This window comes from Stigmatopora argus, chromosome 8, assembly GCF_051989625.1.
Source record: "Stigmatopora argus isolate UIUO_Sarg chromosome 8, RoL_Sarg_1.0, whole genome shotgun sequence".
NCBI classification, from domain to species: Eukaryota; Metazoa; Chordata; class Actinopteri; order Syngnathiformes; family Syngnathidae; genus Stigmatopora; species Stigmatopora argus.
In genome coordinates, this window is record NC_135394.1 from 15129678 (window position 1) to 15155636 (window position 25959).

Consider the following 25959-nt stretch of genomic DNA (forward strand, 5'->3'; position numbering starts at 1 on the left):
TCACTGGTGAGAGTGCTGAGTCCCGAACGCACTAATATGAGCGTCACTGTGGCGTTGACATCACTTTAATCATAATTTTGTGTTTTATTACTCTTCTGCATGCATGATCTCATTGATACTGATTTATTAGCAACAGCATACAAATGTTGTCAAAAGAATTCAGAGACTCTTTGTACTTTAAAAGTGGTGAAATGACAAAAAAACACACTTTTCATGTATTTTTCCTTTTCAATTCTGAGAATGGCTCTCAAGAAATAACATTAGAAAATATGAATTGTTTATGACTCTCTCTGTCAAAAAGGTTCCCGACCCCTGCCCTAACCCTACCAAACTATCTCACATCGGGAACCCGGGTCGTCAAGAACTCATACCTGTCAACCTCTGCCGATAACTGCCCTTATAAATGATTATGATTCCCCTTACAACCCCCCCAAAAACCTTACAAACACCGTACGAGTCGTACGACTCGTACGGTGTTTGTAAGGTTTTTGGGGGGTTTGTAAGGGGAATCATAATCATTTATAAGGGCAGTTATCGGCAGAGGTTGACAGGTATGAGAACTACTCCACCAACGAGGTGTCTGTTATTTAAGAGTCAGATCGTGATGACCTGGCCAACATAAGACACACAATCAAAGATAAATGTTGTATAATAGAGTAGCGCTTTTTTTTTTATGCTAGGCTTTGTCTGACTGTTCATTGATTTCCTTTTGTGTCTTCCTGCACGCCGCTCGGCCCTGCCGGCCCATCTTGTTACCATGGCGACGGATCCAGACACAGACAGTCTGCAGTAATTAGTCGCGTGCTCTCGACGGGCATTTTCTTAGAGTCAAAATTGGCGTCCGATCCTCACAACTTGACTAAAAAAAATGCGTTTAAAACTGGTTTTCCCTCGCCCATAAATCCCCCCCACTGCCGTCCTGCCCTCCTCAGGACCAAACTTCCCCCGTAGTGTCTTGCCGCAGGTGACAAATCTGCTCTTCCAGAAAACCGCCACCACTAGATCTCATTACGGACGGCGAGGATAGAGGTAAAATCGATGTTCTTCTTCGCCACACCCTTATTCTTCCCTACCCCGACACGTTGGTCGTTACTCACCACGCCGTAGCATTTATCGTACCGAAACTCTGCCGCGTGCCCGTATCGATGCATATTTTGTCTCCTGTGTACTGCTAGAAGATGAGAATACAGTAATATCTTAACATACGGGAAATTTGATTAACGAGGGAAATTGAGCAAATTTTTGCCCTCAGATACGAGACAAATTTGACCATACGATGCGGCTGCTAGCTTCATGACGAGAGGGAGGGGCTTCTTTTAATATGGATAAAGGAGAAACAGTTAGCAGAATCTGCCAGGACTTGAAAGTAAAGAAAGCAGCGAAACCCTTTGTGGCTGGTTCGATAACTTTAAAAAACTGACTCGGATAGACAATTGTGCGTGTGCGGTCGATTGGTCGCCGGTCTTTTGGTCGTCAGTCTTTGTACGGTCTTTGTACGGTGTTTGTAAGGTTTTTGGGGGGTTTGTAAGGGGAATCATAATCATTTATAAGGGCAGTTATCGGCAGAGGTTGACAGGTATGCTAAAGTTGATGTTATGCTACGTAGTGTTAGCCTCTACCGCAGGGGTAGGGAACCTATGGCTCGGGAGCCATATGTGGCTCTTTTGATAGGTGCATACGGCTCTCCGCTATAATGTGAAGTAAAATATGGTAACCGCTGTTGAGAGCTCAGTCGTGAATGCATCAGTAGGAGCGTTATGTGATCATTGTGGCGCCGACACTACTTCTAGTGCGGCTTTAAACATTTTTTTCCATTAGATTCTTCTGCATGCATACTCCCATTGATTATCATTGATTAGCAACAGCGCGACAATGTTGTCAAAAGATCTCAGAGAACGTTTGTACTTTAAAAGTGGTGACATTACGACAAATAGCACACATTTTAGTGTATTTTTCCTTTTAAATTTTGAGTATGGCTCTCAAGAAATAAACTTTGAAAATATTAATTGTTTATGGCTCTCTCCGTCAAAAAGGTTCCCGACCCCTGCTCTACCGTATGGTAGAAGTAAGATAAGAACTCCGTACAATACTGTACTCGATAATGTCACATTTTATGGCAGATCATAATTTTGTGGGCGTAGGTGGTGAATTAGAGCAATTAAAATCATGTGTTTCCATTGTAATGTCCTATATTTATGTTTTTTTCCCCAACAAATTAATTTGCATTTAATTCATTTCTATGGGGAAAAGTTGATTTGAGATTGACAGTAAATTGACATACAAGCTCAGTCCCGGAACGCATTCAACTCTTATCGCAAGGCATGACTGTATAACGTTTATAACACCCTTTTTTTGCTTGGAGATTGCTTGGGTTTTGTCAAATCTCAACGCCGCCAGAGAGCGGGTGCTGTGGGATGCTGCATTGCAGGGTGAAAAGGGCAGAGCGTTGCGCAAATATCCCCTTCTCTGTGGCAAACGCGGGTAAACGGCGGATTTTTTTTGTTAAGGCTTCCGTCCGATGCGGCAATTTGGAGCCATTCCTTTGTGGAAGAGTCCCGTCCGTGTCAATAGTGCAGCAAGTTTCCGGTCTGACGAGACCTGCGGACCTGCAGTGCAGCTCCCGCTTGGCTTATTTAATATTCACAATGCAGTACGCGGCAGCTTTACACAGAGAAATATAAACTCGCACGCACGTGCGTTTTATGCACACTGAGCCGAGCAGGTGATGTTGAGAGACTCGAGCGCGGTAACCGTCGAGGGGCCGCGAGAACGGGAGATAAAAAAAAAAAAGACGGTGAATGTTGGATGATCCCAAAGAGAGCAATCAGACTTTCCTCAAAAAAATAAAAATAACAGATTGGAGCAGACAATTTGTCTCGATCCGACTACTGTAAGAGGAAAACTTGCAGTTATCAAACGAGAAACGAGTTTGCCCTTTTTACTACAGTTAGTATATATTAGATTAGATTACTTTATTCATCCTGTATTCGGGAAATTTCATTGCACAGTAGCAATAGGGTGAGAATACAGACACAGGAAAAGGCATTATAGACATAAATAAATAGGTAGTAAATAAGTTAATAAATGAATAAATAGATATATAAATACATAAATAAATAAGCGTGTTGCTGAAATATATTATATTATATATATATAAATCAATATATATAAATAAATTTATATATATATAACAATCTATATATATTAAAACAAATGTATATATATATATGTAAAAAAATCTCTCTATATAAAAATCTATATATATTAAATATATATATGTAAAAAAAATCTATATATTAAAAAATCAATATATATAAATCTCTCTCTATATATATATTAATATATATATTTTAAAAAATCTATATATATAAAAAATATACATATATATATGTAAAAAACAAAAATATATATAGGTAGTAAATAAGTTAATAAATGAATAAATAAATAAATTCATAAAAAATAAGCGTGTTGCTGAAATATATTATATATATATAAATCTATATATATATATATAAATCTATATATATATAAATCTATATATATAACAATCTATATATATATAACAATCTATATATATTAAAACAAATGTATACATATGTAAAAAATATCTCTATATAAAAATCTATATATATTAAATATATATATATATATGTAAAAAAATCTATATATTAAAAAATCTCTCTATATATATAAATCTATATATATATATTTAAAAAAATCTATATATATGTATATATAGTAAATAAAAAAATATATATACACTACCATTTATTTTTACCTAAGAAACTAATTCAAGCGTTACTCAAGTTACTCAACCGAAAAGAAGCTTTATCATTTTTTTGATCCATAAGTTGAGTGTGCCGACTTTTATCATTCCGCGCTAGTCCGTATAATAGTCAACAAATGTCAGTACGGCAAGATGTGAGGAGTAAACTTCAAAAAATTGCAGCTTGATTTAGACATTGGCCGAAGATATATCTGAGAAAGGAGCAATTCTGTGCGAGTCGTCGATAGGATCTACTTTCATGAAGCCTTTTTACGTGACTTTCTTTTATAGACATTATGGACGGCCATCATTTTAAAGTCAATTGTTGCAGTATTTCATAGTAACAGACCCATGATTCCTTTCCTCAACGCCAATAAACCCCACCCACCCATCTGACGACTGCAAGACCACCACCGTAAGGACCAAAGCTCCGCCATTTCTACACTCGAATGCATCCTAAGGAAGACTTTTAAAACCGCAACGATCGATCAAAGTCCCGCATCGCAATCTTAACTCGGGTCATCCGAGATTTGGGATTTATCGTTCCGTCGCCTCGACGACCAGCCGAGGGGAACGGCCAAGCAGACAGACTCGGGGTTTCCCGGGCCGGCGAGCAGGGGCCGATTGTGCAGTGCGAGTCGCAAGAAAACAGCGTCCACTCTGATTTACGCTCTGTTGTGGCAATTGCTTTAGAGCGGAAGCTTAATAAAATAAAAAATAAAAAAGACAACAAGAAGGTTATAAAAAAAGTATAGATTTCCCAACAGACCTGTCAATCTCGGCCAATCGCTCCCCTTATTAACGATTGCAATTCCCCTCATTTAGCGCAAGAAAAAAAATGTACAAATGCAATGTGGCACATATTGAATTCATTTACCGTAAAACCTCTATTTGAGCGGCACCTCTATTTGAACGGCACCTTGGTGGAAGAATTGAAAAATAGAACGGCACCCTTTAATTGAACGGCCTCCAATTGAACATCACTACGGGGGAAAGTTTGAAAAATAGAGCGGTATGCCGTTGAAATAGAGGTTTTACGGTATATTGATAAGGGGCATCCGATTCTAAAGGCGCAACGGCCAGCTTTTCAGAAGAATGAAGTCTTATTTGCGCCTTATAGCGCGGAAAATACGACCCTCCGTTCCAAGGTGTTCCTTTAAGTAAATATTGAACACAAGTAATTATCGTCAACAAACGTAGTAATAACAACAGAGCTAAAGGTTTCAGCACACAATGTGTAAACGACCAATAACACGCCACAACCTGCAATATTTAACATTTAAAGCAGCAATTTCTGTTAAAAGCGAATCAGCGTCTTTGTTTTTGACCTCATGTTTTCTCCTGAAAATCAAAAAGACTCACGCGGCTAAACAAACGTCGTTTCTGCGTACGGAGGCGTTTAGCGCGACGGATGATGTCAAATTTTGGATGGCGAATTCATTGGAGGATAATGTGGACTTTTTCTGGTCCTCAATCAGCCTCCGTGCCAGACTCCCGGGCACATGGCGTCCCCCCCAGGGGCATGATTGGAAAAACAAACCCCAGCTGAGGGATTTACACAGCGGGGGTGACTCCTGGAGGAGGAGGAGACCACCACAAAGGACAACCCGTTTGTACTGGCGTTTATGCATGTATGCACATGCATAATACATGCGCACGGGGGGACCGGGACAATAGGCTAAGGAACACAGCACACGCATCGGGGGAAAAGGAGGGAAGAGAGTGTCCGCCAAAAAGAGGGTGCGCTTCTTCTTCGGGGGCTCAGGTGTAATCAACGAAGGTCCTCTAGCGGGCGGTATGGCGCAAAAACAAAAAGGTTTTCCTTGAAATACAGCAGCCAAATAGAAAATATATTCATGCGTGTTCTGTATGGGTTATCCTCACAAGGGTTGTGGGGGGGTGCTGGAGACTATCGCAGATAACTATGGGGACCAGGAAAACCTGAATTGGTGGCCAACCAATCACAGGACACAAAGAGACGGACAACCAATCACAGCTTTAAGGTATCCAACCAGCCATTTTTTGGACTTGGAGGAAACCGGAGTATCTGGAGAAAACCCACACAAGCCCGGGGTGAACATGCAAAGTCCGGGTTCGAACCTTCGACTCCAGAAGTGAGGGCGATTAGGGCCAGCCAATCGGAAGGCACAAGGAGACAGACAACCAATCACAGCTAGGGGCAATTTAGGGTGTCCAACCAGCCATTTTTTTGGACTTGGAGGAAACCGGAGTATCCGGAGAAAACCCACACAAGCCCGGGGAGAACATGCAAAGTCCGGGTTCGAACCTTCGACTCCAGAACTGAGGCCGATTAGGGCCAGCCAATCGGAAGGCACAAGGAGACAGAACCAATCACAGCTAGGGGCAATTTAGGGTGTCCAACCAGCCATTTTTTTGGACTTGGGAGGAAAACGGAGTATCCGGAGAAAACCCACACAAGCTTGGGGTGAACATGCAAAGTCCGGGTTCGAACCTTCGACTCCAGAAGTGAGGCCGATTAGGACCAGCCAATCGCAATGCACAAGGAGACCGGCAACCAATCAGATTTAGGGTGTCCAACCAGCACACCGCGCATTTTTGGGGGGACTTGGAGGAAACTGGAGTATCCGGAGAAAACCCACGCAAGCGAACATACAAGCTCCGTAGAGCGAGGACCGCCCTGGGATCGAACCTTCAACCCCAGAATTGAGAGGTCGATTAGGGCTAGCCAATCGCAGGACACGAGGCCATTCAGGGCGTCCCCCGCCTGGTGCCCACAATTAGCTGGGATGGGCTCTAGCACCCCCCACAACCCTCATAAGCGGATGAAGCTGAAATCCGAGAAAACAATGTGCCTGGATGGCAAAGCATGCGGTCTGGGGTCAGCGGGTTTTATCGATGCCATTTTACAGATGTCATTCACTGGCGCGCCACGTTGATCGGCCACACGTAAACAGCCATGTGCGTGCGTCTCGGTAATAAGATTTGGAAAAAGTCCCAATGAGTTTTAAATCTAATCGGCGTGGTCCAGAGAGGGGGCTGGGCGGCCCCGGGGAGAGCGGTTAACACAAGACACTAAACACGTAGCGCTGATGGATGCTATCGGCAGTCGTGACCGACGATCAGCTGATGCTTACATCAACGGAAAAGTAGCGTATTTTCTCGCATATTAGCCGCCTTCGCGTATAAGCCGCACCCTTAGAATCGCTGAATTTTACAATTTCCCTCGTATAAGCCGCCCTCTGATTCACAATTTTGACCTCTATGTTCATGGTTTTAATAGGGAGTACAAATGTGTTATTTTGAAGGGAAAATCTTGAGAAAAATCATTGCACGTGCTATTTCTGAGATACTGTATCAATCAATTGCTGGATTGAACATTCCGAAAAAGTGTTGCCTGCATGTAGACAAATTCAAAAAGGAAGTCAAGTGAGCAGTACAACCAGGAAGCGTGCCCGTAGCGGTCTGGTTTGTCATTCCTAGCTAAGATGGCGGCGCCCTGAGCGAGCAATGGCAAGCACAAGTGAGTTTTTTTCACATTTTAGGCAAGATACGGTTTATTTTTCTTCTTTGAATTTCATTCATACACGTCAAAATAAATTTTGTTTAGTGTTTTATCTGTTTATCTGACTCTATTTTGAAATAAATTACCGTATCGACCGTATTGTCTTGTCTATGTATGTGCCGTCTAAAGTGGAAGATCGTCTAGTGTAAGTTTTATTACACATCAACAACCACTGCAGAATCAGGTGTGTGGAAATTTTTGAGTTTGTCGTTTTCAGGAATCGGCTCAGAGTTTCGGAAAAATTGGACAAATCTTTAAAAATTGGATTTTTTTTGTCATTGTCACCTTGCAGTTTCGTGCATGCCAAGTCTAATTTGTGCGCATATAAGCCGTACCCTTGATCCAGTCATCATTTTTTTAGCGACAAATACGCCGTATATGCGAGAAAATACGGTATAGGATTTTTTTTAGGAAGGTGATCTGAGGAACATGTATTGATATCTGGTGATCTCTATTGTCCTCCACCCCAAACAAAACGGGAAGCCGTTTGCATAGAATTGACATTGAGAGTGCAACGTGTGTGGTCGATAGGCTTCGAAAGTTCAAAACCTTTTTTAGATTCAACAATGCCATCACAAGACCAGAGTCAGACCCTGGAGAGAGCAGGCATGATACATATTAGCTCGGTCGGACGTCATTGGGCCTGGTGATGCGCATCTACGCACACACACACACACAAACTCTTGTAAGAGAATAACTTGCTTAGCTCAGAGCCTATTTAAGGTCTCAGCTATGGTGCCATTCAGTGTCATCTCCGATCCATATTGGGAGGTGCAAACATCACATTCTGACGGAGTGCTGCTTCCTAAAACAATTAGTTACACGGACAAACCCAAAATTAGAATCGATTTCAACTTGCTGTTTACATGACGGCGCGAGCTCGCGTTCCCGTGGAATCGGAGTTAAGATTCAAAACGCTGCCGCGCCTCTATTTTGCCATTATTGTACTTTTTCGATCTCATCGAGGAACTTTTTAAGGAACCAATCCATTAATTCTTTTTTTTTGTATGAGATGCAACCAATTTAGTAAGTTCAATTCTGGGCCAATACTTTCGTTAAACTTAATACTTAATAATTTTTTGTGTATAAAATATTTTTACCACCTCGTTGGGTAAGGGTGAAAGAAAATATCCATTAATATCAGATAATTCAGTTTTTATTATGATAATACTGTATTGCTGCGCATGGCATAACGCCATTCCTCACACACATTATATGCAATTAGCGTATTTTCTCGCAGATACGCCGTATTTGTCGCTCAAAAAAAGGACTAAATTGAAGGTACGGCTTATATGCGCACAAATTAGACCTGACATGAACAAAACTGCAAGGTGACAAAGACGAAACGCCATAACGCAAGACAATGCAGACAATACGGTCATTTATTTCAAACTAGAGAAAAGATAAACAGATAAAACGCTTAACAAAATTTATTTTGACATCTATGAATGAAATTCAAACTAGACCTCTAGGACACACTTCCTGGTTGTACTGCTCACATGACTTCCTTTTTGAATTTGTTCACACACATGCAGGCAACACCCTTTCGGAATGTGCAATCCATCAATCAATTCGTGTTATCTCAGAAATACCTCATGGGACGATTTTTCTCAAAAAATTTCCCTTCAAAGTAACACATTTGTACTCCCTATTAAAACCATGACTATGGACGTAAAAATTGTGAATCTGGGGTGTTTTATATGAGAGAAATAGTCAAATTCTACGATTTTAAGGCAATTTTAAGGGTGCGGCTTATACGCAGAGGCGGCTAATATTCGAGAAAATACAGTAGTTAAGATTTTTTTTCTGCATTGTAAAAATATTTTGGACCGTATTGCGAAATTGTTGATGAAGTCAAACTATTGCATGATTTTGATCCACCCATAACCGCCAATCATATCATTTATAACTTATTACAATTTGTAAATAATTCCACTTATAGCATACTCAAGTGTAACTACCAAAAATACTGACATAGAATGTGGTAAACTTAGTCCCAGTCAGAAACTCCACAAACAAACAAAAACCCAGAAATTCCTACTTTTTCACGGACAAATATCTTCTGACCAATCAGACGTAGTGTATCTCTGTGTCCACCAATCGCGGCAAGCCAAAGCAAATGCAGCCATCTTTAGTAACAGGAGCCAAGGCTGACAAGTTTGGTCTATCATTTTGAGGCTCAGAAATTCCTGCATGTCTGCATACCACAGCAAGGAACAGGGTGGTGGGATGGGGGCGGGGGGCAGTGGGGGTCTCTGAGATTTAGCACAAAGCAATAGAGCGACAGACGAGGGGGGCTGGGGGGCACTAAAAAAAGGGAGGATCTTTCCCAGAAGGTGGAGCAATGGGAAAGAGAAGCAAAGCCCCCCCAAAAAAGAAAGAACAATGAACGGCATTTCTTCCCATTCTTCATCTCCCCGCTTGGTGGGATCGTTTTTTTTCCGTTTTTTTCCGGCGCGGCGGCGGACAGCTCGACGCCCCGACTTTGTTGGTACAGTAAACAGCAGCCCCATCTCCTCATAAGGGCAATGCGGCACAAGGAAGGCTTTAGTACGAGCATGACTGCGGCCTTGTCCGCGTCTCCCATCGCAGATAGAGATGGCGGTAGCCATTTTTTTACGGCGAGTCTTATAACTGTCACCGCTCCAGCACCCCCCCAAACACACACACACACGGATACATTTAGGAAAGTATTTATCACTGCGCCTTTTATATCGGTCTTCGGACTTGTTGAGAGGGGGATGTCACAAGGAACAGCCACTGGAATTTATAGAATTTATGATTTTACATTGATTTTTCGGCAGCGGCGGGGAAGAAGAGTGCGGCGGTGGGGGTGCCGTGCCGCCCGCCAACGTGCGGCCGGCTGCCTCCACAAACCACTCAAGCGCTAGTTTACATTCACAATATACGCAGTCAAGACTGGAACTACATAAAATGATGAAGTGGCGACTTCTCAAGTGGAAGGTCTATCAAAGAGAGGCGGCTGCGACGGAAAAGGGAAAAAGGAGGCGTTTGGGGAATGGGAAAAGATGGGAAACGCGGGATTTGGTGCGGGTGATGCAAAGCAAGACATGTTTTGGGATAATTGCCTCCTATTGAAATTCTAATAGAGCTACAGTGTGATAAAAGCATAGAATATTGATATCGACATAGAATATTGTGGCTATGTTCCACTGTGGTGACTTTTGTTGCCCGCTAATTTTGCTAACGTTCAAAATCAAATACCCATACCAAGTCATCGTAAGAATTTTGGATGTATCGTGAAGAAAATGATAACTACTTTTAGTGTTATCTGCTTGTTTATTTATTAATTATGACTTATTTATTGATTACTTATTTGTGATTGTTATTATTTATTGATTATTTCTTTGTGATTGTTATTATTTATTGATTACTTCTTTGTGATTGTTATTATTTATTGATTATTTCTTTGTGATTGTTATTATTTATTGATTATTTCTTTGTGATTGTTATTATTTATTGATTATTTCTTTGTGATTGTTATTATTTATTGATTATTTCTTTGTGATTGTTATTGTTTATTGATTATTTCTTTGTGATTGTTATCATTTATTGATTACAAACTGCTTGTTTGGAAGTAAAATACAATTGTTGCGCTATTAAAAAAAATGGGTGCTTAACAAATAAAAGATTGAGTTTACACACAAGGTGAAGAAATTCAATCATCGTCTATTAGGATCCGACAGCTGTTTCTGGCCACCATAAAAAATGTCAACTCTCTACGTTGCACGGTTTGGACAAATTTAGCGATAGAATCTTAACATGCACACACGCCCATCCATAAATCACCGTTTGTTTATTGTTGTTATTTGTGCACTTTGTAGTGAATATTTAAATCTCATTATACTTGTGTAATGACAATAAAACATTCAATAGGTGGATGTACATATTGAATTAAAATATGATTTGGATAATAGTATATTATTATTATTGTACTATTATGGCCATGAAAAATCATTATTTTCGATGTGGGCGAGCAATGGCGGGCACAAGTGAGTTTTTTCACATTTTATGCAAGATACGGTTTGTTTCTTATCTTCAATTTCATTCATAGACGTTAAAATACATTTTGTTTAGCGTTTTATCTTTTTCTCTAGTTTGAAATAAATGACCGTATTGTCAGCATTGTCTTGCTTTATGGCATTTCTTCTTTGTCACCTTGCAGTTTCGTGCATGTCAAGTCTAATTTATGCACATATAAGCCGTACCCTTAATTCAGTCATCATTTTTGGAGTGACATATATGGCGTAGTCATAGAAAATACCGTACAAAAAATATTTTCTGAGATCTTATTGAGCTTTGGTCAATATTTCTACCTAAATTTTGCTGGTGGCTGAAGGAACAGCGTGCTTTCTTTTCCCCCTGAAACAGTTTGATTTTAGAAAAGAAAATGCTTAAAGTGCATAAAATCCAAACTATTATCTGGATCACTTTGAAAGTGTTTTACGTACGCACAAAGCAGAGCCACATTACGTTCTTTAATGTGAAGGATTGCGGACTATTACTTTGCTGTTTACAAACAGCGGTCACACATCTCTACGCACTTATCTTGTTAACTTGTGGTCATTTCCCCATTTTGGCTTTGGACACAATGAAGACGCGGGGGCGACGTTGCTCTTTTTTCAGCTCCAAGAAACGTTCAGACTTTAAGAACACTGTCAATTTGCTCTCAAACGATTTAAATGAACATTGCGTAAAATTACTGACAAGCGTGGGCAAAGTTCAACGAACTGTCTTCTGGTCCAGACATTCTTCGACGAAAGCAGATTGAAACGAGAAGACGCCGTTCCAAAATGTGTCCAACGCTGCCAGAAAACTGCTTAAAAAACATGAGCGAGGTGGTTATTGGGTTTTTTTTTGCATTCCAAAGTCCAGAGCTATAAAATAAGTGTCAAGGTTTGTTGCATTGGAAAGGAAATTTCAAAGGTGTCGCAGTACAGCGAAAGGTGAATTATAATGTGTTTTATAAACGATTTTAGGACAAATTTGAGTCGGCCAGAAGCAATGTTGAGGATTCTGTACGAGTAACCTCGACATACGAGCAATTTGGGATACGAGTAGAATTTTGAGCAAATATTTATCTTGAGATACGAGACAAATTTTGATACACGAGCAGACAGCTGACACGAGAGGCTGCTCATAAGGAGGCGGGGCAAATGGAGCCAACCTGGGAGAAGAAAGGTATCAAAATTTAAAACAAAATTAGAATTAAGTTTAGATTGTAAATTAGATTATACTTATTTTCGAGTGTGTCTGCATCGTAATCCAAGTTCATTTTAATTAGTTTATGTTATGCTACGAGCGCGTTGCCGTGCAAAAAGTCCCCCCTCCGCGAAATCCATCTAATTTTAGTACTATTAAACACATTTCAGTACTATTAAACCACTAGTTATTTTTTACTTTGTTACTAGATGGCGAATCAGAACAAATACAAATGTTTTTCCAATCCAATACCCTGTTTTGGGTGTTTTTTCAGAGGGTTGGAATGAATTAATTTGTTTTTAGTTCATTTCTATGGAAAACGTTCATCTGAGTTAAAAGAAAATCGACATACGAGCTCAGTTCCGCAACGAATTAAGCTCGTATCTTGAGGTACCACTGTACGCTGTATTATAATCGTGCCAACCAAGAAACTGGACTGTTGAAGTTCTACGCCAAGCAAGAATGCGAATGAATTCCAGCTAAAACGCTTCAACAATTCACGTTCTCTGCTCTCAAACATTATTTAGCACCGTTAAAAGTAAAAACGACGTAGCCCGGTGGTAAAGATGACCCTCTCCTAGCTCTTTTGGAATGTGTCGAGCTATAAAATTCCAAGTTAATGATTGTTTGTATCTTGTCTTTGAAGCGTATTCACTTAAATATAAGTTTAACATCATCGGCAAACATTATATTCTGTTTTTAGTCATTTAAGACAAAGTCCCGACTTCATTGGAACTGCTGTTGTAGTATTTTTGGAGTAAAAACTGTACAGCAGTTCTAGGAAAAGAAGCATTTCCTGGAGATAAGCTTCAAGTGAAGTAAGTTTGGTAGAGAAGCGTGGAAAAAAAAAAAGAAAAAACTTGGATGGAACTTCAAGAAAAGAGAGGTCATATGAGGACTCCGTTGAGGAAAATCAAATTTAGAGATTTGTCCGTTTCCAGCGTTGACTTTTGAGAATCTCTGAAGAAGGATGTGTTTGGAAGATTTAGGTCTTGGCTAGCCTTCCTCAACAGAATCGTTGTGAGGCGGAAAAAAAAAACTATCAGGACATAATGTTCAGTACATATGTGGAAAAGAACCATCCGTTTTCCAATACAGTGGTACCTCGTCATACGACCGCTCGTCATACAAAATGCTCATCTTACGGGGGAAATTTCGATCGAATAATTCGCCCGTGATGCGGTCAAAATTTCGTGATGCGACCAAGCCAGGTCTTTTTTGCATATTTTCGTGTATAACAATATTTACGAGCATGGAACGATTAATTCAGACGAGTTTCTCCTAAGACCAGGAACAAACAACGCGCATGCAAAAAGAGGGCTGTCTGGGTAATGAAGTATACTCGTGCACACAACACCCATAGGCAATGGCAACCTTTCTCAGAATAAAACTTCATTACCCACAATCAATACGTGGGTAAGCTCAACTATTGTATTTCCTGTTATTCTTTCTAAGGAAAGAAGCTCCCGCGATCGTTCCTTAAAGACTATTTCTCGTTGGCAAGTAGTCGTGCGTTATCCTATTGTGAGGACATTTGTGTGCATCATTTTGGGAATATTTTGAAGGCAATACAACAGCAAACAGTCCATCGATAGCGAACGTGAGGGCGGAGGCGTGGCAAACCGCCAACCCGAAAAACAAAGGTAACAAAAGATTACAACAAAATTAGAATTCAGTTTTGTGTAAAGTTACATTAAACATATGTTTGAGTGTCTGTATATATTAATCCAAGTTAATTTGAATTTGTTTGTTCCGTTTACTAGTGCGTTGTGTGGAAAAAAAACGACCCCCCCACGCCCCCAAACGTCTGTCTCCCGTCGGCGAAATCTGCCCAATTTTAGTTAGATTAAACACAATTGATTACTATTAAACCACTAGTTATGTGTTACTTTGTTAATAGATGGCGAATTAGAAGAAATAAAACATTTTTTCCAGTCCAATATCCTGTTTTTGGTGTTTTTTCAGAGGGCTGGAACTAATTAATTTGTTTTCCATTCATTTCAATGGAAAACGTCCGCTCGAGTTACGAGAATCTCGTCATACGAGCTCGGTTCCGGAACGGATTAAGCTCGTATCTCGAGGTACCACTGTATTACTTGTCTGAACAAAATTTAAATACCTTTAATCGCTGTTCAACCTAAACACGCTTTTCCTATGTCGGTGATATGTTTCTCGAGAATTTTATAGTCAAGTCAAAATAAGCTGTCTGACCACCTCAAAATGCGGAAGAATTTCCCCCACGTTCAGGATTTACTGGTAAATTTGGTAACAAAGTTTGCAAAGCCAGTTTTGTAAAGAAAATGGGCGTATCCTGCTCGTAAACGTCAAGGAAATAGTTTGCTTTATAATCCGGACAATGCGGTTATTTCAATCATTTCCGATTCTTTGCATTTATTGGCTCGTACGCCATCAATCAAACATTAGTTGAAATATTCCAAAATAGCACAAGGCGCTAACGTAGCAGTCAAAACGGAATTCTGTCAATGATCCACGCAAATAAAATTCACGCCACCAACGAATATTTTGATGGCCACCTTGCGTTGATGTACAAAAATGGCGGAAGGAGGCGGTCATCCGATCTGACCACACACCTGTAAACAATCCACTTCTCTTGAGCGGAGGGAATCTCATACATGTCAACCTCTGCCGATAACTGCCCTTATAAATGATTATGATTCCCCTTACAAACCCCCCAAAAACCTTACAAACACCGTACGAGTCGTACGACTCGTACGGTGTTTGTAAGGTTTTTGGGGGGTTTGTAAGGGGAATCATAATCATTTATAAGGGCAGTTATCGGGAGAGGTTGACAGGTATGGAATCTCGTGTTCGATTCCCCCAGCGCACACAAACTCAATCCTTCCTCTGGTCCGAGGTCAACGTCTGCATATTCAGACAAACATGCCGGTTAGTATTTGGGTTAAGCTAGCAAAACAAGATTTCAAGTCAATGTTTCCACCAGGGCGCTTTTTTTTTTTTTTGTGAATGGGCTCCTATAAACTAGTTATCTTTCCTCTCGCCGTCTCTCACATGTAAGTAATATCCCGGCGCCTCTCTCTGCCCATTAGCCTTCCCCCAGGGTGCAGTTGTAGAGATCAGCAGTAGGATGTGCTTTGGACAAAGGCAGGAAGTAATGAGGAAGTCCTTTTTGACAACCCACGCTTTAGTAGCGAGCGCTTGCCTGCCAACGAGCAGCTCAGACGGATTTCAAGAGAGTACCGTGTCAACATAAAGCAACCGTCATCGAGTTCTACGTGAACATAGGGAATTAAACTACAGTGTACAGTGGTACCTCGACATACGATCTTAATCCGTTCCGGGACTGAGATCGTATGTCGAGCTTTTTGTAACTCGAGCGGACGTTTCCCATTGAAATGAACTAAAAACAGATTAATTCGTTCCAACCCTCTGAAAAAACACCAAAAACAGGATATTGGATGGGAAAAAAATGTTTTATTTCTTCTAATTCGCCATCTATTAACAAAGTAACACATAACTAGTGGTTTAATAGTGATAAAATGTGTTTAGTAGAACTAAAATTGGGTGATGTTGTGTGCACGAGTATACTTCATTACCCAGAAAGCCCTCTTTTTGGCCCACACATGCGCATTGTGCGTTTCCTGGTCGAAACTCGTCTGAATAAATCGTTCAGTGCTCGTAGATATCTGTTATACACGAAAGAGATGCGGCAAAAAATGATAAACGCTACAATGATAAACAGCCTCTCATGTCATGGCCACCTGGCTTGGTCGCATCTCGAAATTTTGATCGTATTGCGGGCGAATTATTCGATCGAAATTTTCGTCGTACCGCGAGCTGATCGTAGGTCGAGGTACCACTGTATAAGCTGTACCCTTAAAATTGCCTTAAAAATCCCAGAATTTTACAATTTCTCCCGTATAAGCCGCCCCATGATTCACAATTTCACCTCCATATTCATGGTTTTAATAGGGAGTACAAATGTGTTACTTTGTACCGTAATTTCTTGCACATTAGCCGCCTCCGCGTATTAGCAGTACCCTTAAAAATCATTGAATTTTATGATTTTTCTCGTACAAGACGCCCCCTGATTGAAAATTTTCACCACCATGTTCATGGTTTTAATAGAGAATACAAATGTGTTACTACGAAGGGAAAATATTGAGAAAAATCATCGCATGAGGTATTTCTGAGATACTGTATAAATGAATTGCTGGATTGCACATTCCGAAATGGTGTTGCCTGAACGTAGACAAATTCAAAAAGGAAGTCATGTGAGCAGTACAACCAGGAAGTCTAGTTTGCCATCCCTATGGCAGGCACAAGTGAGGTTTTTTTCACATTTTAGATAAGATACGGTATATTTTTTTCCTTGAATTTCATTCATAGACGTCAAAATTAATTTTATTTACAGCGTTTTATTCTGCTTTGTACCCCTGATAGTCTTCTACAAGTTTGTCATGTCAGCTAAATATAAAACACATTTCTGATTCCAGGCAGACAGAAACAGTAAATAATCTCTCAGTGAAAAAAAAAAAGTTCCAGTCGCTCTGAAGCTCCAGACTGATAGCATTTTGTTAGATTGCAACAGATTTAGGTCAGTGGGGGACAATTGCGCAAAACTTGACGACTGTTTTACAGTAATTGCCTCTTATCATTGCAAACAATTTTACAAATAAGACAAACTGACGTTGGGCTTAGTTGAACACGGCTATCCTTAACTTGTTCTTCTTTCTACTAAACAATCGGGCGACAATGTGTGTAGTTTCTCCATACGTGTTTAACTGGAAGTCAAATTTAAAGTACTTTGACATGTTTTTCTATTCAATAGTTCTATTTTTCGACAATCCCTGAAGTCCCAACCCTCTTTTTCCGCAATATCAAATGTGATAATGACATGAATAAAGAAGTACATGGCAACCTGACAATCTCGGTCACGGGCCGCGTTAACGTCAACTCGATTTCATGTGGGCCGGACTATTTTAGATATAATATTTAGATTTTTTTGTATAAATGGATTAAAAGAACTGGATTAAAAGGCCTGAATATTCAGTTTTTTATAGATCTAAAACAATGTTTATTTTAGCCTTCTTTGAATATATTTTTAGATTTTACAAAATGATTTTTGAACTAAAAACCCAGAAAAAATGGATTAAAAAAGTACAATTATTGATTTGAAAGGGGGAAAATCAGGAAAATATATTTAAATTTTTTTAATAAATGGATTAAAAGAACTGGATTAAACGCCCTGAATATTCATTTTTTATAGATCTAAAACAATGTTTATTTAAGCTTTTTTAAAATATATTTTTAGATTTTACAAAATGATTTTTGAACTAAAAACACAGAAAAAAAATGGATTAAAAAAGTACAATTATTGATTTAAAACGGGGAAAATCAGGAAAATATAATATTTAGATTTTTTTAATAAATTGATTAAAAGAACTGGATTAAAAGCCCTGAATATTCCGTTTTTTATAGATCTAAAACAATGTTGATTTTAGCTTTTTTTTTTTAAATATATTTTTAGATTTTACAAAATGATTTTTGAACTAAAAACACAGAAAAAATGATTAAAAAATTACAATTATTGATTTAAAAGGGGGAAAATCTCTTCAATACTCTTCATTTTAATTTGATCCTAAAACAGAAAGTCAGCACTCATGATTGACTTTCCCGGGCCACACAAAATGATGCAGCGGGCCAGATTTGGCCCACAGGCCGCCACTTTGACACATGTGCACTAAGGCATTATTAAATGGCATTATTTGCTGTACCAACACTGGATGAAATATGAAACAAATTCTCCCAAGACCAAACCGTCATGAGTTCCACTCTAAAAGCTTCTAAATGATTACGGAGGGCTGACAAGTGTTTCTTGAAATGAACCGTGTGTGAGAGTGCTTGGCTGACACTTTCTATTGGCTTCATGTGAGCGTGTAGAGTGCTTGTACAGGTTTGATCAAGAAACCGGAGTGTGTGTATATATGAGTGTATGTGTGTGTGTGTGTGTATATGAGTGTATGTGTGTGTGTGTGTGTGTTCGAGAGGGAACGATAGAAAACAATCGCAGCGGGCAACAAAGAACGTAGGCGCGAGCAGAGTTCACTATGACCTGAACCACATTCTCGCCTCTCGTATGTGTGTGTGTTTGTATGAGAGTGTGTGTGTGTTTTTAGTGAGTTGTGCAAGCATGCAGTGTGTGTGTGTGAGGCAAAACATGTTGTGCCAGGCCTCAGCAAGGGACAAAGTTAGATCGCAACAACAGTATGAATGACTCGGTCCTCTAATATCTAGATCATTACATAGAGTAAGTTTACAAAAAGAATACGATTTTTTGAATTGAAAAATCCGTGAACCTTGGCCGTATGTTAACACGTGCAGACACAAGTGAGGGTTTGCCTGCATGTGTAAGATCAGAAGAATGCAGGCTCTGCCTGTCTCTTACCTCAGGCAACTTTCAACCCTATAAAAACACAACGACTCCACAGTTTCCACTCACACAAACCTTAATGTTGCATCTAATGATCGTCAGACCTGTGTGCGTTAAATTTTAAAACATAGGGAGCTTATATGGTTATATATGAAATTTCCCGAATACGGGATGAATAAATGTATCTAATCTAATCCGCAAGAATCCTCAGGTTCCTTTTCAATACATTTTGAAGAAATTTAAATACAAAACATTGAGCACTACATGCAGCAATGAAGTTTTACCGTATTTTTCTCGCATATAAGCTGTATTTGTAAACCAAAAAAAAGATGACTGAATCAAGGGTACGGTTTATATGCTATACTATTTTTTTTAACACTAGATGTTGGCAAATTAACATTTACTCTGTTGGTTATTTTCTGTTTTGCAGTAAGAAAACAACCATTACTGGATGAATGACTAACTTCCTTATAATATTGATCCTAATAACGTGCTTTTGAGTCATACAGTATCTCAGAAATAGCACATGCAATGATTTTTCTTAACATCTTCCCATCAAAGTAACACATTTGTACTCCCTATTAAAACCATGAATATGGAGGTGAAAATTGGGAATCAGGGGGCGGCTTATACGAGAGAAATGGTAAAATTCAACGATTTTTCGGCTATTTTAAGGGTACGGCTTATACGCGGGCATGGCTTATATGCGAGAAAATACGGTAATTTCAATTTCCCCCACAATCGATCGATCATTTTGAACATTTGATGCCAGGTACAGGACCAGAACACCATACAGAAAATACTAAAAAAAACAAAAAACTCAAAATTTAAAACTATTTTAAGTCTAATTCTAATCAGGGCTATCTTGGAGAGCGTAAGATTTGTTTTCAATGTACTTGAGGTGAAATCGCAGCCGCTTAACATGACATACGAAACATGTTTACATACTTTACTACATGCAGGCACGCAAATAGATCCAGTCGGTGCAAAGTTATTATGCGTATGTAGCACTCTCGATCTCGAATTTCCTACGTAAAGAAGACGTGAACGCACACGCAGAGACATTGTCTGACGTAGCGTAAACATGCTTGCGTTTCTACAGTCTTCGCGTGAAAGCTGTAAGAAGATCGTGGACGCACAAGGTCACTTCCTGTATCGCTTTCCCCGGCACAAACGTTCCGGGAGGAGTGCGCGAGGGAGCCAATGTAAATGCGGGCCGCGACGGTTGAAGTTCAAGTATAAACACGGCGGCGGTCGTTCCGCTTTGAACAACGCCGGCCTGTCCGTCAGACGCGGAGGCGGACTAGAGAGAGAGAAAAAAAACAACCCGGGCTATAATCGCAGTCGGAAAAAAAATAATAAGCATTCTCTCTATGCCTCACAATAGACGCCATTCTCTGTGTTTATGGTAGGAGAGGAAAAACTGACTGGTCGAGCGACCGGCCTGCAGAAGGAAGCCACAGTTGTCATTTTTTTTGGGAAGTAAGGCAGAAAAGAAAATACCAACAAACATGTGTACTCTACTGTTGATCCCTCGGGTTGCACCCCGTCCTTCCCGCTCGACTCGTCTACCATAATGCCTACCTTGGACTGCTCAGTTCCTGACTCAACAATAACGCCCGAGTCATTTGGGACTTCAAGAAGATGGCCACTCTATAATTATGAATCACTTCCTCTGACACACACACGCTTTGCTCAAAGAATGCTAATCAGAGGGCATTGGCCGTCCGCGGTTGTTTGGCGGTAGATATCGGGAAGAAGCACCCGGCCGCCAAATGGAGCTAAAAATTGGGCAAATCAATTGCCTCGTTGGAAAGGGAGTGCGGTGTTTATCTTTTCAACAGTTTCCCCAAATCGGAGAATGCAAAATGTCAATAGCACAATCTCAAATGTAAAATGCAGGTGATCGTGAAACATACATTATATGTTATGAGAAAGGTTTGGGGAAAGCTAATTTCCCCACCAAAATTTTTTGGATAAATGGATCAATCCAGAACTGGAGGACGTTTTAGCTTACAGATTTTCTTGAACCTACAACCACTCCGTATTTTTGTTCTCCAAAGGCTTGATTAGCTCAGCTTATCTCCGATACATGTTAACTTTTTTTATGCCATGATTCATTTTTTGGCATAACGGGGATAACAATCAATTGTGTTTTTTTTTCTTCTTCTCAGGAGTAGACGCCAGCTGTTTATCTAGCCATTACTGTTGATCAATCGAACAAATGTATTCATGTAAATGACTAAACTGAGTGAAAGAACAAATATTATTTTGATCTTTTGAATACGGTGGATGGAGACATTCAAACAACTTGAATTTTACGTTGAAAAATACGAAAAAGGACATGAATTTGACTAGGAAAACTGACATCAACTTTAGTGTGATTCACTCTTTTAAAAAGGTTGTGTGTTGGTGGACACATCACAAATATATCCTAATTCCTGTTTTATTTAAAATTGGAACTGTCCTCCAATTCTGGAAAGCCCCCAAAGGACCCCTGACTACAGTTCCTGGCTTCACAATCTCCATTTGTAAAAGGATGTAGAGTGCACTTACTTCTCTGGCAGTGGTTCTGGGACCAGCATCTCCCCCGGAAGTGCCCGTTGATGGTGTTCTGCGGGCAGACGGTCTGACCTTGGGCCGTGCCGGGACACACGTCGCCGCACTCTCTGTCGTTCTTGTTCTCCACGATGTAATTGTCTTCCACCGTGTCCAGGATCTTGGACCAGTCCAGAGTGGCCAGGTAACAGAGATCTGGATTCTTCTCAATCCTCACGGCCCCTCGGGTGATGTTCATCAGGCTGTGAAGGCCCACCTCCTTCAGCTGCAGCATCTCGTAAATGACCAGGGCGTAGTTGAAGAAGAGGTTGTTGCCTCGGATGACGGTCAGATTCGGGAAGAGATCGATGAGGGAATCCAGGCCGTAGACCCGGAAAAGCAGCATGTAGTCGGTCACCACTTGCAGCTTGGGGAAGCTGAGACCCCGGAAGTCCTCGGGCTTGGTCTTGAACATGAGCAGGATCTTCAAGTGGCCCTCGATGATGGTGCAGTTCTCCAGGGAGTGGAGGTTGGTCACGTTGTTGCGGATGTCTTTACTCTGGCAGACTGCGAAGGAACAAAAAGGGGGACGAAAGTTAGACCAGTTGAATTGCTCGGACATTTATCGTTAGTTCATTGACAAGACATCGTATATTAATGTAGCTTTGTTATGTGAACATTTGAATTCTCGGTGGCACGTGCTTAAAACAGCAGCTGTAATATGAGAAAATATACCACGTTATGAAAAGAAATGTCCTTGACCAAACGTGAGAAATTGAAAAAAAAACCTTGCCATTCTTTCTGATATTTCAGTGCAAAAGTAGAAGTTAGAGTAATTAGCTATTTCGTTAACAGTAGCCATCCAATCCAGTTGGACTCGAAGGGCTTGTTTTGAGGCAACTCAACTGGGGATGCTCATTTTTTTTAACTTCCGATCCCATTTTTTTTTCAAGATTAGTTTTGCCGATAACTATAATACAAAAACTATAATACAAAAAAAATGTAACCAGTAAATGTCAAACCATTTTTTAAACTATGAAAGTGATCGATTCCCTGGGGAATGTTCAGTTTACAAATATTACGCGATACTTAGTGACTATGATTAGTTTCTAAAGAGAAGTAGTCCCACTCAGCCGACATGTTTACCTCGTGTTTTGATTTACGTCAGCCGAAAAGCACCGCGCTACCAAAAATAAAATTAATGGATCAGATCCGATCTTGGGACAAAATCAAATACTGTCTGATACTCCCAAAAATAGCCGTATCGGGTGCTGAAATCCCCTCGGCAGCCGTCATAATGCAATTACCGTATTTATTCGAGTATAACATGCAACATTTTGTGCGTGTTATACTCTAATAAATACGTTATCTAACATTATCTCCAGTAAAATAAACTGGGGGGAGGCAAAAAAACAACATTTAAAAATAAACAGTCAAAAGCTAAACGTTGGAGAACGAGGACTTGCAGCTCCCATAATTCATCAGGGGGAAGCTCCCTATTAACTTCCCAATCTGTTAATGGTTAGCGAAACAAACATGTCAACAGTCCAAGTGCAAACTTTGACCAGCGGCATATAAATGGAAGGGTTTAAGAGACGTCTAAATGGATTGCAGCCAATAAAGCCTGTAATCACTTGACTGTCAAATAAAACCAGGTTGTTTACTACAACGGCGTGTTGGCATGACTCGCCAGTCATTTCAGACTTGCATTTTGTCCAAGTACGCAAACTTGAAAGTTGGCTTTCAAAATGTCACCTTCCGGGAGCTGCCAACTGACGGGGGGTGACGGTACGAGCGACATCTTTTGTCACCTTTGGCGGGAACAATGGGGGAAAGCGCTATTTTGGAGGCTTACCGTATTTACTCGCATATAAGCCGCCCCTGCGTATAAGCCGCACCTTGCCTTGAATTTTTTTTCATTTTACAATTCCATTGGAACCCAAGCCACCTTTGTCAGCCACGTAGGGTAACAAGAGCCAAAAGTGTCAGGGAAAACAAACCGCTATTTTGCAGCAGTTGGTGTTCTTCCCAGCCAGCGATAACGGCAACACTACACCTACCGCGGTGCGAGTCCTGCTTATCACCTGGTCACATCAAACAGGCCTCCGGGCCAAAGCACTCTCTGTCTGCCTGCCTGCTGCAGCTAATTGGATACCCGTTGTGCAACATCACAACAAAACTGCATTGCACAAGATCTGCAGAGCCACAGTGTAAAATATATCTGCCCACTCTAGGATTGTTTTCCCCATCTAAATATATTTACACTAAGCACTTATTAGGTACCCCTCGCTCGTACCTGGTCGGACCTCATTCTGCATCTGATACTTAGTAGACAAATTCAAAAAGGAAGTCGCGGGAGCGCTACAACCAGGAAGTGTGTCCGTAGTGGTCTAGTTTGTCATCCCTAGGTAAGTGAGTTTTTTCCCGTTTTATGCAAGATAAAAAATTCTTGATTTCATTCAGAGACGTCAGAATAGATTATGTTAAGCATTGTCTTGCGTTATGGCGTTTGGTCTTTGTCACCTAGCCGTTTTGTGCATGTCAAGTCTAATTTGTGCGCATATAAGCCGTACCCTCGATTCAGTCATCATTTTTTAGCGACAAATACGGTTTATACGCGAGAAAATACGGTAATTGTGGAATTAGACATTTGTGTTCAAAAACATTATAAGATGGTCGGTGGCTTTTCAATTCACTGCAGGTAAGACATATGTAGCAAGAAATAATTTGGAGACAAGTTAGAGCCAGGGACCGTCCCAAAATGGAAACGGGGCTAAGTCCTGACCTACCAGACTCATCTGACTGAGACTGCAATCTTCACTGATCAGTTCCCTTCCCCTACACCAAGGGTGACAAACCCGGGTTGGTTCGCGGGCCGCATTAACGTCAACTTGATTTCATGCGGGCCTGACCATTTTAGATATAATATTTATAATATTTTTTTATAAATGGATTAAAAGCCCTGAATATTCAATTTTTTATAGATCTAAAACAATGTTTATTTTAGCTTTTTTTAAATATATTTTTAGATTTTACATAATGATTTTTGAACTAAAAACACAGAAAAAAAATAATTAAAAATTACAATTATTGATTTAAAAAGAAGATCAGGAAATTTAATATACATCTACACTCATTTTAATTTGATCCTAAAACGGAAAGTCGGCACTCATGATTAACTTTCCCAGGCCACACAAAATGATGCGGCGGGCCAGATTTGGCCCCCGGGCCGCCACTTTGACACACTGTTAAAAACATAATAAAATAATTTGGCCTAACCAGACTTTGATTCAACTCAACAGGTCTCATTACTTTATGCCCTCTCCTCGTGGTTTGCAGAAACTTCCAAAACACTGAATTCCTTGTATTGGATGAAGAATGACTTATCCTGGCACCAGAGTAGGGGAAACTGTCTTAAAAATTAAGCCCCCCCTCCCCAAATGTGTCATTGACGAAGATGGGATGAGTATGAATAGGGAGTCATTGGGTGGTGGGAGAGAGGAATGGGCGTCAAATGAGAAGAGTGGGTGAAAAGAGCAGGGGTCCGGAGCCAGAGAAGTGATCAGAGTGGGGTGAAAGTGGAACTTGAGTCCGGCCCGGAACGCGGAATGACGTAAGGACCTACAAGACGGTTGGTGATCACATGCATGAATGGAGGGCCGCTGTGGATCACTGTTACATGACCGACCGCCAATGTGCGCACATACAAAAACAGCCTGGGTGGGGGTCATTAAGCCTGCGGACCACCGGATCCAAACAGTAAAAAATGAACCTGCATCTCAAAACACAAAAGAGTCAAAACCAGAAGACTGTAGCAAAAACTAGTCTGAACGTTGAAAACCTGGAGACGGAACGAGCGGTGGGTGGGATCGGTTTGTCGGCCGGTGACCGTGACCCCTCTATCGCCCACCCTTTCACTGGCCACACAAGAGGTCTTCATTACAATAACAACTCAATTAGCCTTTAACGAGCCTCGAGGAGGGGGTGGGGGACGCTGAAAGGGGGTCCGTTTTGTTCTGAAGAATGGAAAAACAGCAGAACTGGAACATACTGTACCAATTTATCGGACCTCCGTAAGAGAAACGCGGGTTATCGACCACCCTGGCCGTTTCATTGTTTCCAACGATGGACCTAAAGGCGGCCGATAAAAGGGACGCGGGACGGTAATTGTTGTCAAAAAGTATTCTGAAAGTGATACGTGATCAAACCCACATTTGGATTTTTAGAATGGAAAGGTCTTTGCGCTCGTTGGATTAATTGAATGAGCCGCCCACAGCTGCGGCGTAGCAGGGTGTCGCTGCAATTTCAGACAGATTCTTTTCTTATTTTTAAACCAGGGCATCCTACTGAGAATTTAATCTAACGGGAGCTGGCCGGCCCAGGGAAAGTAGATCCGGGTCGTTGGAGACGGGGAGGATCGGAGAACCTCCGTGGCCTAAAGTCGTGATCTGCCGGTCTCAGAAGCAAAAGGGCAGC

The 25959-nt window shown here is 40.6% G+C and overlaps 1 protein-coding gene across 2 annotated transcripts in view; it reads right to left on the minus strand.

Annotated features, from left to right (window-relative positions):
- The window catches only part of insrb (insulin receptor b), a 76895-nt gene that overhangs the window by 36954 nt on the left and 13982 nt on the right, over window positions 1-25959 (minus strand). For both annotated transcript variants that reach the window (XR_013301525.1, XM_077608219.1), the window contains exon 3: window positions 21502-22050. Coding sequence is in view for 1 of the 2 variants with exons in the window: in XM_077608219.1 (XP_077464345.1) it covers window positions 21502-22050 (549 nt within the window). In the remaining variant the exon portion in view is untranslated. The remainder of the gene's footprint in view (window positions 1-21501; window positions 22051-25959) is intronic.